Source organism: Bos indicus x Bos taurus, chromosome 13 (assembly GCF_003369695.1).
Source record: "Bos indicus x Bos taurus breed Angus x Brahman F1 hybrid chromosome 13, Bos_hybrid_MaternalHap_v2.0, whole genome shotgun sequence".
Taxonomy (NCBI): domain Eukaryota; kingdom Metazoa; phylum Chordata; class Mammalia; order Artiodactyla; family Bovidae; genus Bos; species Bos indicus x Bos taurus.
In genome coordinates this window covers 64312041-64324444 of record NC_040088.1, presented here as the reverse complement: position 1 = coordinate 64324444, position 12404 = coordinate 64312041, and the positions used below count along the sequence as shown (strand labels likewise).

At 44.2% G+C, this 12404-nt stretch overlaps 1 protein-coding gene across 20 annotated transcripts in view; it reads left to right on the top strand.

Moving 5' to 3' along the window:
• The window catches only part of PARD3 (par-3 family cell polarity regulator), a 588875-nt gene extending 582083 nt beyond the window's left edge, over positions 1–6792 (top strand). For 14 of the 20 annotated variants that reach the window (XM_027560030.1, XM_027560025.1, XM_027560018.1 and 11 more), the window contains one exon: positions 4748–5144. In XM_027560030.1, coding sequence (XP_027415831.1) covers positions 4748–5144 — 397 coding nt within the window. Of the gene's footprint in view, positions 1–4747 lie in introns of all 20 variants that reach the window. The other 6 variants (XM_027560026.1, XM_027560020.1, XM_027560017.1 and 3 more) reach the window with 1 other exon arrangement.
• The last annotated feature ends 5612 nt before the right edge of the window (positions 6793–12404 follow it).

Here is a 12404-nt window from a genome sequence, read left to right as displayed (position 1 = left end):
GACATGTTGTCCTGAGGTATTCATTATTGGAAAATATCCATGTATAAGTGGATTCATGCAGTCGAACACACACAGTTCAAGGATCAACCGTAACTCCTCAGTGTGCACCTCTGATTGAGGAAATCAGAAACTCGGGGTCTTGCACACAGCTTGGTTCCTTGCAGAGCCACCTTACTCAGCTAGAGGCTGGAGGGAGGTTGAGGGGGGCTGTGACCCACATGAACTGGAAGCAAATCCCAGTTTCTGACATATGATATTTTTCAAAGACACTTGACCTCTGCTCTTTTGGATATGGACAATTGACAGAGTTTGGTCTAAACAAGTCACTGTGGCATTTGATACCAAAAAGACTTCACACACACAGAGAGAGTTCAGTTGCAAAGTGGAGCATAAAAGAAAACAAATGGGACTTGGGATCAGGCACGCTAGATGAGGTGGTTTGAATTAGAGGGCTATATACTCGCCAGAGGGGTTTGTAAAGGCTTGCCATGATTAGGGAAACCTATAGGCTGAATTCAGGTTCCACTGTGAAATGTCAATGAGAAACACTAGCCAGATGGTAATGTGAGATCAGTGGGGAAAGGAGACCTGAGCAGCCCAACACTCAGTTCTTAACTGGAGGTGGATTTTTTTTTTTTAATTCCTAAATTAGTTTTCTTTTTTCTGTTTTACTCTCTTTTTTAAAAAATCCTTTTTAAAATTTCTAGCTTTATTCCTTAGTATCCAAAGTGTTAAAGTGTTGGTCGCTCAGTCACGTCCGACTCTATGCAACCCCATGTACTGTAGCCCACCAGGCTCCTCTGTCCATAAAATTCTCCAGGTTAAGAAAATTGGAGTGGATTGCCATTTCCTTCTTCAGGGGATCTTCCTAACCCAAGGATCGAACCCAGGTCTCCTGCATTGCAGGCAGGTTCTTTATAGTCTGAGCTACCACAGAAGTTCTAGTATCCAAAAGGCAGCTCTAAATCTGAGCAGTAGAAGTAGGTTGGGTCATAGTCACTGATAAAAAAGTGTATTCAAGACCCTTTGGGGATGTTTTGCTTTCTTCCCTTTTCCCGGCATCTGTTTCCTCTCCAGCTCTCCTCCTGCCGCCAGTGGTTTCTTGCTCACCCTCCTTGTTTCCTGGCTGTGTCTCCATGCCCTGACTCAGTCTCCCCACCATGCCCATGTATTATGTGTCTCCACTGTTTGTCACCTTGTCAGCCCAGGTCTGTCTGTCTTCATCCCCCTGTGCCCTCCTCAGTGTGATGCCTGACAGCTTTCCTCAGGTGTGGGGGCTTTTCTGGGTGTCCTCTATGTGAGGGTGGTCTTCACACATAATCACTAAGAGGCAATTATTGCCAAACCAGGGTGTGGGCTTTGGGTGGCCTCAGGCATCTCCAGTGAGCTCATTCCAGGACCCAACAAACCTGTGTGTTGGTCGTAAAGAGAATCACTGGAAGGAATGATGCTTTGTTGCTCCCGAGGTTATTGGTGGCCTTTGAGCCACCCTGGGACAATGGAAGGCTTGCTTCTGATTCTCACTCTAGGACGTGTTTGTGAGTTGCTTCTCTGAGTGAAGATTCTCCAGTTTGTCTTTGGTGCCTTTCTTTGCTCCTTGATCTCTACCAACCCTTCCATCCCAAAAGACAAAATGCTAATCTTTTTGTTTATTTTCTTCTTTGGTCAGAAAGATGCTCCCCCAAAACTCAGAGGCTAATCATTGGAGGCAAAGTCACTGATTGGTCACCCATGAACTTTGTGTGCTACACTTTTGTGAGCATTTTACAGATGTGATTTCTTTTATTGCTCCCCATAATCCTATGATGTTAGAGATTCTGCCTGTTGCATTAATGAAGCCACCTGAGCCCAGAATAGAGAACCTTCCCAGGCTCCCAGCTGCACGTGCAGACCCAGGGCTGGATCCATGTCCCTGGGACGCCCAGCTGGTCTCCCACTGTTCCGTGTGCCTGCATGCCTCATCTTCCAGTAAGTGCAGGAAGCTTACTGTCTGCTGCTTTCTCGTGTTTCTCCACAGCCTGCTCGTTTCTTGTCCTGTTCTTTAATCAAGAGCTTGCTGATACACTAGCTTCCTTTCCAAGGTAGTGTGTGTATGTATGTACATGTGTCCACGTGTACACATCTGTGTGTATGAACTTTCCCCACATGTCTTACTTCAAACCTCAGGGAGGTTTTCTTCCTTCTCTCTAAACTGCTTAATCTGAAGAAAATTTTAGCTACAAGAAATTCTTTTTCCCACATTGTCATAATTTCCATCCATAAACAAACTGTTAATGAATTTTCAATGTGTCCTAATACAAAAAGACTCTATCTTCCTGGAATGATTCTGGTCCATGACCATGTGGAGCAAAGCCTCAGGCTTCGTGCAGCTGGGGACCAGGATGGGCAGGACTAGTGGATCCCCGTGGACCAAGGCTGAAGAAGCTTATCTCCAGTTATCCTTAAATTGATAGCTAACCCATGAAAGAATCCCATGTTGTTGCTATAACATCAGTAACAAGTTTGTTGTTTTAATTAAAGTTTCATGATTAATATCAAATCCCTTGGTTTCATGCTGGCACTTTCCATCATTCACAGCTCTGAGCAGATTAATTTATGACTCTTTAAGTGGAGATAATCAGTGCTTTAGGCAAATAAACTATTCCGTCAAATCTAAGGATTCTTGCCTGAGCTGATTGTACCCAGGGCCTGATTCCCATTACAAGGATGAATATACTTTAGACTGTTTAATTCATTATAAAACAGTCATTTCCAAAGATGATTCTGAACAGTAGTTCATCTTCCTTATTGAGAATACCCTTGACTACATTTTAGGTCATATGGAAAATGGGCTGATTTCATCCCAAACCATATTGATGGCACGTCTGAGTGTTCAGAAATGCAAATGGCTTCATTCCTATGGGAGACCCAATGCTGCATAGACCTTACTTTTCCCCTACCCGAGCCTTTTTGAACACTCCGTCATGTGTGCGTTGATGTGAAAGGCTGAACAATACATACTGTCACCGAATCATTTTTTTATTGATAAATGAAGCAATATATTTTGTTTTATGACTCAATTCTCGCTCCCTCTCTTCCATTTTCAAGGCGAAAAAATTAGGGCATGTCTGTCTTTCTAGCACAAAATTGTTTTACTTTATCATAGCCAATCTTATTGTAAATTCATAAAAGCATCTAGAGACTTGATAGTAAATTAAAGATGTTTCAAAACAATAATGTTTCCTGAAAATGATGTGCAACTTTATTGCAGAAAGGATGAGAAGTTGAAATTTCTAGAGGACTCTGACTTATTTCCCCATCTCGGGGTGACAGAATATGAGTAAGTTACCCTGGCCTTGGATGAGGATACTGTGGGCAGAGAATGGTACTTACTCCTCACACACCCAGGTTCTGCAATCTTGATGTGCATGTATTCCAGAGGTTGTCAGTTGCTGACATATGTAACTTGAAAGCCGTGGCTTTAAGGGACTGCCTGTTGCATTTTTAATCATAGAGGAGTCTAGACTTAAATCTTTCATAACTGAAGTCATATTGTAATCCATTCCATGTACTTCATATTAGCTAGCATCTCTGGCATGAGGGTGGCAGCTGTGTAAAATATTTGTTTGGCTTGTTTAGAATTGAATCGTAATGTTGTAAAGCGAGCAATTATTGCTGGTACGGAAGCTGCCAAATCTCTAATACCCCTATAGAGCATCCTGCCAATGAGTCTCAATTGCAGGATATATTGTTACCCTAAGCGGAACAGATCACACCCGCCCAGACGCAGAAGGAAGACCCTGTTTCTGAGTAGCTGTGGAGTCTATTTGCTGTCTCTCCTGTGTAGCCATTGTTCATGCAGACTTGTCTCAGATTGAGCTTGCCGGAGTCAGTCACGTTTTCATCCTTCAGCTCCTATCACAATGTCTGAGAATCAGCTGAAGCCCAATATAGTAAGTCCCCTTACTGGGAACATATGAATGAGTTCCATTCTGAGTGTGCGTTTGAAAGTCCCATTTGTTCATAAGTCCAACAAAGTTAGCCCAGGTACCTGACTAACACAATCGGCTATACAGTACTGTACTGGAATAGGTTTATAATACTTTTCACACAAATAATACATAAACAACAAACGCGGAAAATAAAGAAAACATTTTTACTCTTAGAGTACAGTACCTTGAAAACTATATAGTCCAGTACAACAGCTGGCATACAGGGGCTGGCGTGGAATGAACAGGCAAGAAGAGTTACTGACTGGAGCAGGGAGAGGAGGTGGGAGATGGTAGAGCTGAAGGGTCATCAGCAACAGGAGACGGAGGGCAAGCTGGAGTTTCACTCATGCCTGACAATGATGGCACAGGTTCTGGTTCCTTGCTTGATTCAGTTCAATCTACCCTCTTGACAAAACGATCCAGTGATGTCTGTGTACCTCCAGTGATGCTGGGCTTGGAGTAAAGATACTGTACTACCATACTCTACAGTACTGCACAGTAAAGTACAGAAAAGCACAGCCATTTACAGAGCATGCATGCACGTGACAATGTACGCCAGACACGGGAACTAACTTACGTGATTGGACACACGAATGCGCACTTGCTTGTCTGAAAGTTCATGACTTAAGGTTCATATAGAGAGGACTTACTGTGATGTTTGTTGAGATATAGAAATGCTATTCTGGCTCCCCCCCTACCACCCCCGACTCTTCCCCTTCATCTCCCTCCCTCCCCTTTTCCCAACACTCACACTCACCTTGGGCTTTGCTTCCTAGGCAAAGCAGGAAGAATGCCAGCTCTGTCTCCCAGGATTCTTGGGAGCAGAACTACCCTCCCGGGGAAGGCTTCCAGAGTGCCAAGGAGAACCCCAGGTACTCGAGCTACCAAGGTTCCCGGAATGGCTATCTGGGTGGGCACGGCTTCAACGCCAGGGTCATGCTGGAGACCCAGGAGCTGCTCCGCCAGGAGCAGAGGCGGAAAGAGCAGCAGATGAAGAAGCAACCTCCGGCCCCCGAGGGGCTCAACAACTATGATTCATATAAGAAAGTCCAGGACCCCAGTCATATCTCCGCCAAGGGGCCCTTCCGGCAGGACGTGCCCCCCTCACCTTCTCAGGTCGCCAGGCTGAACAGACTCCAGACTCCTGAGAAAGGGAGGCCCTTCTATTCCTGAGCAGGAGGAGAGCGGACACTTCGTGTCATGCAATAAAGGACACTTTCCTACGAAGACTTGTATTCGGGAGTTTTTTTTTTAACACCCTGGTGGTACTACGGAGTATTTCTGTTGCTGGTATCAGTGCCTTTAAGCAGTGTGGGCAGTTTGATGGAAGGCCTTAATGTCTTTGCCACTGTGTTTCACATGTCTATTTCATGGAAGAATTTCCCGCCATGTGACAATCACCTGTTCAAAGCATCCTACGCTCCTCATCTCTTGGGTACTGGGAACCTGGCCCAGCCTGGGAGAGCCCGTGGCTTTGTGTTACCGCCCCGTGCAGCTTGTGGCAACAGATCATCCTGAAGTCACAGGTGATGTTGATCCCTCTTTTTTATCCCCTTTGAGTGTCTCAGACGAAGTGACATCTCCATCTCTGGTGGATGAAAGTGGGTGGCATACACCAGAAATTGGGGCTCTGTGGTACTTCCCAGCACAGTCATTTTTAACCCCTTGTGACCAGTATGGTTTCCCTTTTCTTTCTCAGCTCCTTGTAACGGGAATTTCCTTCGTCTAAAAGAAGCTAAGCCATATTCCAACACTGTCTGGTTATCAGGGGGGTCCTTTTGTAACTGCCTTATAACTCAGTGTTACCAGTGATGTGATCATTCTGTCTGCATTTATAAACACCCTCGTTTAGTCCTGTTCCCTCACGCGTGTGTTGAGCCGTCACAGCTCTGCGTGGAGAACATAGGAGACGGGCTTCAGCCCCGGTGGGGCAGGGGGCTGCTCGCCCACCGGCCCGGTGCGTGTCATGACATGGAGGGGGCGATAGCTAGAGAAAGAGTTCTCCCAGGATGAGCATCTGGCCCAGTCCCTTCCAGTTGCCCTCTTCATTAGTTTTTATTTGATGAGTTGGCAAGAAGGGCATAGTGTGGGACAAAGATCAGCCAGACACTCATTTTGGGATTCCAAAATCTCACCTGCTGTCTCCGGCTTTTAAAGTCAATTGGAATCGATGTTTGTCTATTCCTCCACCTGCTATCTCCCTGCCTGGTGATGCCATCAGGCTTCTTGTAGAGAATTCTGCCATGAAACATAAAAGGTAAATAAGAGGACAGACATTCCACATCCCACAGAACATTCTGGTGTCCCCAGACAGCGGTGACAAAAGATTGCCCTTGTGTCGCTATGTTAACGTATGTGTGGGTCGTGAGGACCCGGGTTGCTCCCGTGTTTCCATCTTCTCCTCTGTTGGTCTGAACATCCTGTTGTAAACCATGGCTGGATTGCTAAAGTGCCTGCGAATCCCGACGTGAAAAGAGCTTGAGATGAAAGCTCAGCATATTGTGTGTTAACAAAAAGAAAAAAAAAAAAAAAGACATGTACGGATATGCCTATTTTTTTTTTTTACTGGCACATTGTATTTTTTGTGTCCATTTGTTTTTAGAAAATATGTGAGGGGTCCTTCCCCATCCCCGCGTCTCTTTTGCATCTCTGTGTAATGGTTCTGTTTGTTCACGGAGCGTGGCGGTGTTGAAATGATGTGACCGGTGCAAGCGTGGTGACCTCTGACGACAGCGGCTCTTCCTCACGGCCTCCCCTGTGCTGTGAGGAACAGCTTTCTGTACATACGAGACTTCTAATAAAAGGCATATTTCTTCCTGTTCTCTGTGTCTCTCTAGTATTCCTGTGAAAACTCTCCTAGCTGGGTTTTTCAAAAGTCTATTAGCAGATGTGATCTTTCTTCCCCTTATATTTAGAGAAAGTTGAAAATTTCCACGTCTTTATCTGTGCAAACATGGAAATGGATGATTGATTGTTTATTTGAACACCTGAGGAGAGAGGGGACCGGGAAGAGAGAAGGACCTAATTAATGAGTCCACTGGAAGGCCCGGGCTGCCCAGAGTAGCTGGGAAATTCTGAATGGAAGGAGCTGATGATACACTAGAATAAATAAAAGAATAATTGGACAGAGAGCAATGTGTTAGTAAGACTTCCACCATTGCCCTTTGCTCTATGGACCATTTAGACAGGCCAAATGTTCTGACTGAGTCCTAGCCATGTGTACCAGGAGCTCAGACAGCAGTCCAAATTCAAGCCCACTTTCAACTAGTCCAGTGCTTATTTCCCAAATTACACAATGAGACTTTGCTCTTTCTTCCAGAAGGACACTAGTTAATATTTGTATGGTGCTTTGAAGGCACAAAGGGTACTAGATCCCCGGGTGGGTCCCTGTCCAAAAGGCAGGCTTTGCAAAGACCTGTTCAAAATACCCTCCCATGGAGGGCCAAGCATCAGCTAGTTGTCACAGCTACCCTCATCTTGACACTAAATCCAAATTCTCTCACCTCAGGATTAGTGATGAGAGGTGTATAGCAAGCCAAGGTGATAGATAACACGTCTTTGGTTCTCATATGCCTACAAGGTGTGGGAAAGGAGGAGAGAGAAAGATGGATAGATTTGTTAATTTTCTCACTGACCAGGAGGCCCGCTGCAAATGCCAAAACTCGCAGATTATTTATCTCAACTGACAGTGAGAAGCAGAGCAGGAGAGGCAGTAGTGAATGTTACAGGGGCCCAAATCACAGGAGATTTGTAGATCAGAACTGACAATTGGAGCTGCACGGAGAAGAAGGGGAGGAATGGTTATGGGTCAGCACAGAAATGAGAATATGCCTGTGATGCCGCCTTGTCTAAAAATGGACTGGCCTCTACTCCAGGGCATCCCACAAGGACTTGCTGGGACCAGTGGAAGAACATGTTCGCACGGAGAAGTCCTGAGTCTTGAATGGGGGTGAGTGTCAACCTCAAGGCACCCACAAAGCTGAGGATCAAAGTGCAGTCACTCAACAGTTCTTCAAAAAGGATGGTCTCACTGTTACCACCCTTCTTAGCCAATTGAGACTGTAGAAAGTCTATAAATATGTATGTGTAATTATCCATTATAAAAACAACATTAAGTAATGTATGGATAGTCTGTATAACCCAGTCATCATACCCACCTCCTCTTCCTGGGTTCAGGTAGACCAACAACAGCTCACGGGTGCATGCACCCCACCACTGTCAGGCTGCCTCACTAAAAGGAAAGAGATATAAACCCAGGCTTCTCAGGTTTTCTGTCAAGGAAGTCAGATCTATCAATTCTTTTTTTATTTTTAATCTATCAACTCTGAGTCAGTAAGCCAAATGAATTTTGTTTGTTGAGTGAGAGCCTTTGGTTCTACTGCAAACCCTTTCTGAAAATGAGCAGAAAATAAGCAAAGCTTGCTGACCACCACTTGTCTGAACCATGAGTCACCAGCATAAGTCTGAACAAGAGGCCAGAGGGAAGAAGAGGCCAGGCCCCAGAGGCTGTCTCCACGTGACTTATCCCAAAGGGCTCGCATCTCCTGGACTGCTTCCGTCCTCCCAGAGCTGCCATTAGGAAGTAGAGTGTTCACGTATACACACGAGAGGTACGTGCAGCAAGTGTGAAATGCATACGGAATTCTATATTTAGCTGCTTATTTTCATGTGTCGCTTATTTCATCCTTAAAACCCAAGTCTTAATCAACTATACTTTAATATAAAATAAAAAGTTAAAAGGAATAAAACTACCATACGATCCAGAAATCCCATTTTTAGCTATTTAGGTTAGGTCAGGTTAGGTTAGGTTAGCTTTAGTCGCTCAATCATGTCCGACTCTTGCGACCCCATGGCCTATAGGCTCCTCTGTCCATGGGATTGTCCAAGACAAGAATACTGGAGTGGTTTGCCATTTCCATCTCCAGGGGATCTTCCCAACCCAGGGATCGAACCTGGGTCTCCTGCCCTGCAGGCAGTGTGTGCGTGCTAAGTCACTTCAGTCGTGTCCAGCTCTTTGTGACCCCATGGACTGTAGCCCACCAGGCTCCTCTGTCCATGGGATTCTCCAGGCAAGAATACTGGAGTGGGTTACCATGCCCTTCTCCAGGGGATCTTCCCGACCCAGGGATTGAACCTGCGTCTCCTGTAGCTCCTGCATTGCAAGCAGATTCTTTACCATCTGAGCCACCATGGAATAGCCACTAGCTATTTAGCCAACAGAATTGAAATAAGCTGCTATTTGTAAGAAAAAAAAAAAAGCCTCAGTAAGTTAAAGTCCCTAACAAATGAAGACAGCTGTTCCTCTGGTATAATAACAAGATGCCAGAGTTTTGTTTTAACACAATGATTGCTGACTCACAACACAGTATATATTTTGTTTTACTAAATTTTAAAGCATAAAGGGGTAGCTATAAAAGCAATGGAGCACTAATTTAAAAACATACTAAAGTTGTTGAGTCAGGATTAAAAAAAAAGTCTTGACGCCAGTTAATACCAACCTAAGCTTAAGCAGACAGCAATTTGTTTCTGGCTGGCTTTGCTGGTCCTAGTGGAGGAAGTGACTGAGGTTCCATCACGTTTGTCCCATCATAAATGCCCTTCTATGACACCAAGGGCTATACATTTAAATGTCTATTTAACAGTTCTCTCTCTCTCTCTCTTTTTTTTTTAACAAAGATTACTTCGACAATGACATGTCAGGTAAAGAGATAATCTTCTTTTCTTACTTCAGAGACAGGATATCATCTTAATAAGGCAGCTAATAAGAACGTTCGCAGGTCAGAAAGTGAGAGTGATGGAGACACTTTAATGGAAAACCACCTTCATCTCTGACTAGTGATTAGATCATGAAGCTGGCTGAATTAAATTGACTTTTTTTTTTTTTAATGCGTGGAGGATGAGGGTTGTAATTCTGAGCATAAGCTTTTTTTTTTTTTTTTTTTTAAACAAGAAACTGATATTTTACTTCAGATTTCATGGAGAAAAGGTGGGGTTATCATTGCACTCTCCACAGAAGGAACTTATTTTCTCGTTAGAAGGTTGTTATTCCCTCCAAAAATTCATCATCTCCCCAGTCAACATATATCTTCCTCTGCCTCTTTTTTCTCTTCCCTCAGCTTTCATATTCAGCAAAGGAAAAATCAATAGGTGTCCTTTGTCCATAAATTTAGTTTTAGAGGAAACCCTATAGTGGAGAATTTCATTTTTATAAAAGATTTCACTATGAGCCGGATAAGATCAAATGTTTTTGCTAAAGAGGATAATCATATTCCTTCATAAGTTTTATTTTCCTTTCTGAGTTTAAATCCCACCAATCAATTTTTATTTCCTCATTTTTAATTTTTTAAAGCGAGTTACCTGTGCATCAGCCTGTCACTCCCCAGGTGAGTCAATTTAAGTCTGGACTTGGGAGAAAAGTGCAAGAAACAGGGAGGAAGGTTTCCCACAGTGAGTTTGAACAGTTACTCATCTTTCATCCTTAACACTTATTTCCTCACAGGATCAATTAAATGTGTGAAAAACACGCTTTTTTGAATTGCTCAGCTAACTGCCGAGTCGCCGTGCGCCGTTGCTGGCTTAGGAGAGCCACGTGGAGCTTCTTCCATCTCTCCTGTGTCTCCTGTGGAGCTGAGTCTCCTCCTGGGGTGCCGTCAGTTCTGGAAGGCGGTGCCCGGGAGGAATCCTTCTCCCCTCTCTGAAGGCGAGTCGTACTTGCTAGGAGACTCCTCCTGAAGCTCAAGTTTGGCTTCCATGTGGGATTTTATGATGCAAATATTTTAAGTACAACTTTGAAGATTTTGCCATTAAAAACAGTCTCACGTGGCTCAGGGCCCAGCCGACTGCAAACTAGAAGGGGCGACGTGCCATAAATTGCTGGCAAGTGACAGGAAGGAAACGGCCCCACATGTCTAAATCAGTCGTGACCTTGGTGAACGATCTGGCTTCGGGGTTCACTCAGTTCCTATCTCCTGCTGTCAGCGGCAACAAACTCACCACGGTTGTTTACCTTGGGATGAAATGGGACCAAACATCAGCCTGACAGCCCCAGAGAGGGCTGGAATGAGGACTCACCCCGCAAGCCAGGTATCTTGGAATAATGTAAACCTTTGAACTTGGCTTGCAGGGCTTCCACGTAAGCTTGTTCTGCACATGCCCTTGACTTGCAACTCCATTTCCTAGCCTCCTTTAATGTTTCCTGTGTGACTGGCCTCCCATCGGAGCCTAAGGAGCTCACCCTCTGGTCCAAGCAACCAAAGTGTTAACACAAAATCTGAAGCGGCCGTCAGAGTGCAGAGAGGCCCCTGGCTCCCACATTTCTTGGTGGACTTAAGCGTGCAGGGCTTTACAATTTGTACAGCGTTCGCTTCTTTTGCATCCCCAAACCCTGTGAAGCACGCTAGAGCAACGAGAGTCCAATTTTACGCATGAGGAAACCGGGAGAGTTTGTGACTTGCCGGTTGGAGAACTGCCCGATTGGAAGGTGGAACCCATTGTCCTGAACCTGTGGGGTTATGAGGGTTTTAGTAAAAGGAAGGTTTTTGTTTTGAACTAATTTAAAATTCCTTACTTGATGGTAATTCATCAATTGGCAAAACAAACACAATAGTGTGCAGTAAGAGAGAATTAACAACACTCTCAAAATAAATTTTATTAATCATAATAGTATTTGCATACACTTGAAAATTACATATGTACATATATTATACACATAGTGTGAGATAAATATAATGGTTCTATAACAGTTTACTTTAGTCCCCAGGTGCCTTTGAAATAGACAACCAGCCAAGCCTCCGTGTGGACCTGCAGACCCCACTGGGTCCCTTGTTGGAAACCACTGTTCCATGCTTTGGATCCATCACTTCACTATTTAAACCTCTTAGACCTGAAAGTATGCATTTCTCAGCCAGGTTTTAATGCTGAGAAAAGAGAAAGAGTCCTATGAGATTAAAGACAGTGAAAAAAAAAAAAAAAAAGAGTAGGGTCTGCACCATGGGGAAGGCAGTGTGCATTTGAAGAGAGTGGCCTCAACAGAAAGCCAACCCTAGCAGGCAAGTTTCTGAAGCAGATGCAAAGGAGACCCCCAAATGCTAGTACAAAATAGAAAAGATCGCCGGGAGATTGTGCAAAAACACAATAACAATTTGCATTAAATCATCAGCTGTTTTCAGCACAGATGGGTAAAGCCTGTAACAAAATGTTGTAAGACATTTGCAGCGGGTTTCAAGCTGGACAGGCATTAAAAACATTCTTAAACGTTTCACGTTGGAAGAAAAATGTAAATCATTTTTAGCGAGGCGTTCTTCTTTACCTATCATTTTTCTTTGTGTTTTATTGTATTTTTGGTAAAGAGACGACATACTAATAGCCAAGGGGAAACGATCCATTTACAGAGTTGGATAGATAAAATTTATCTCCAAAGAGGTGGAATATTAA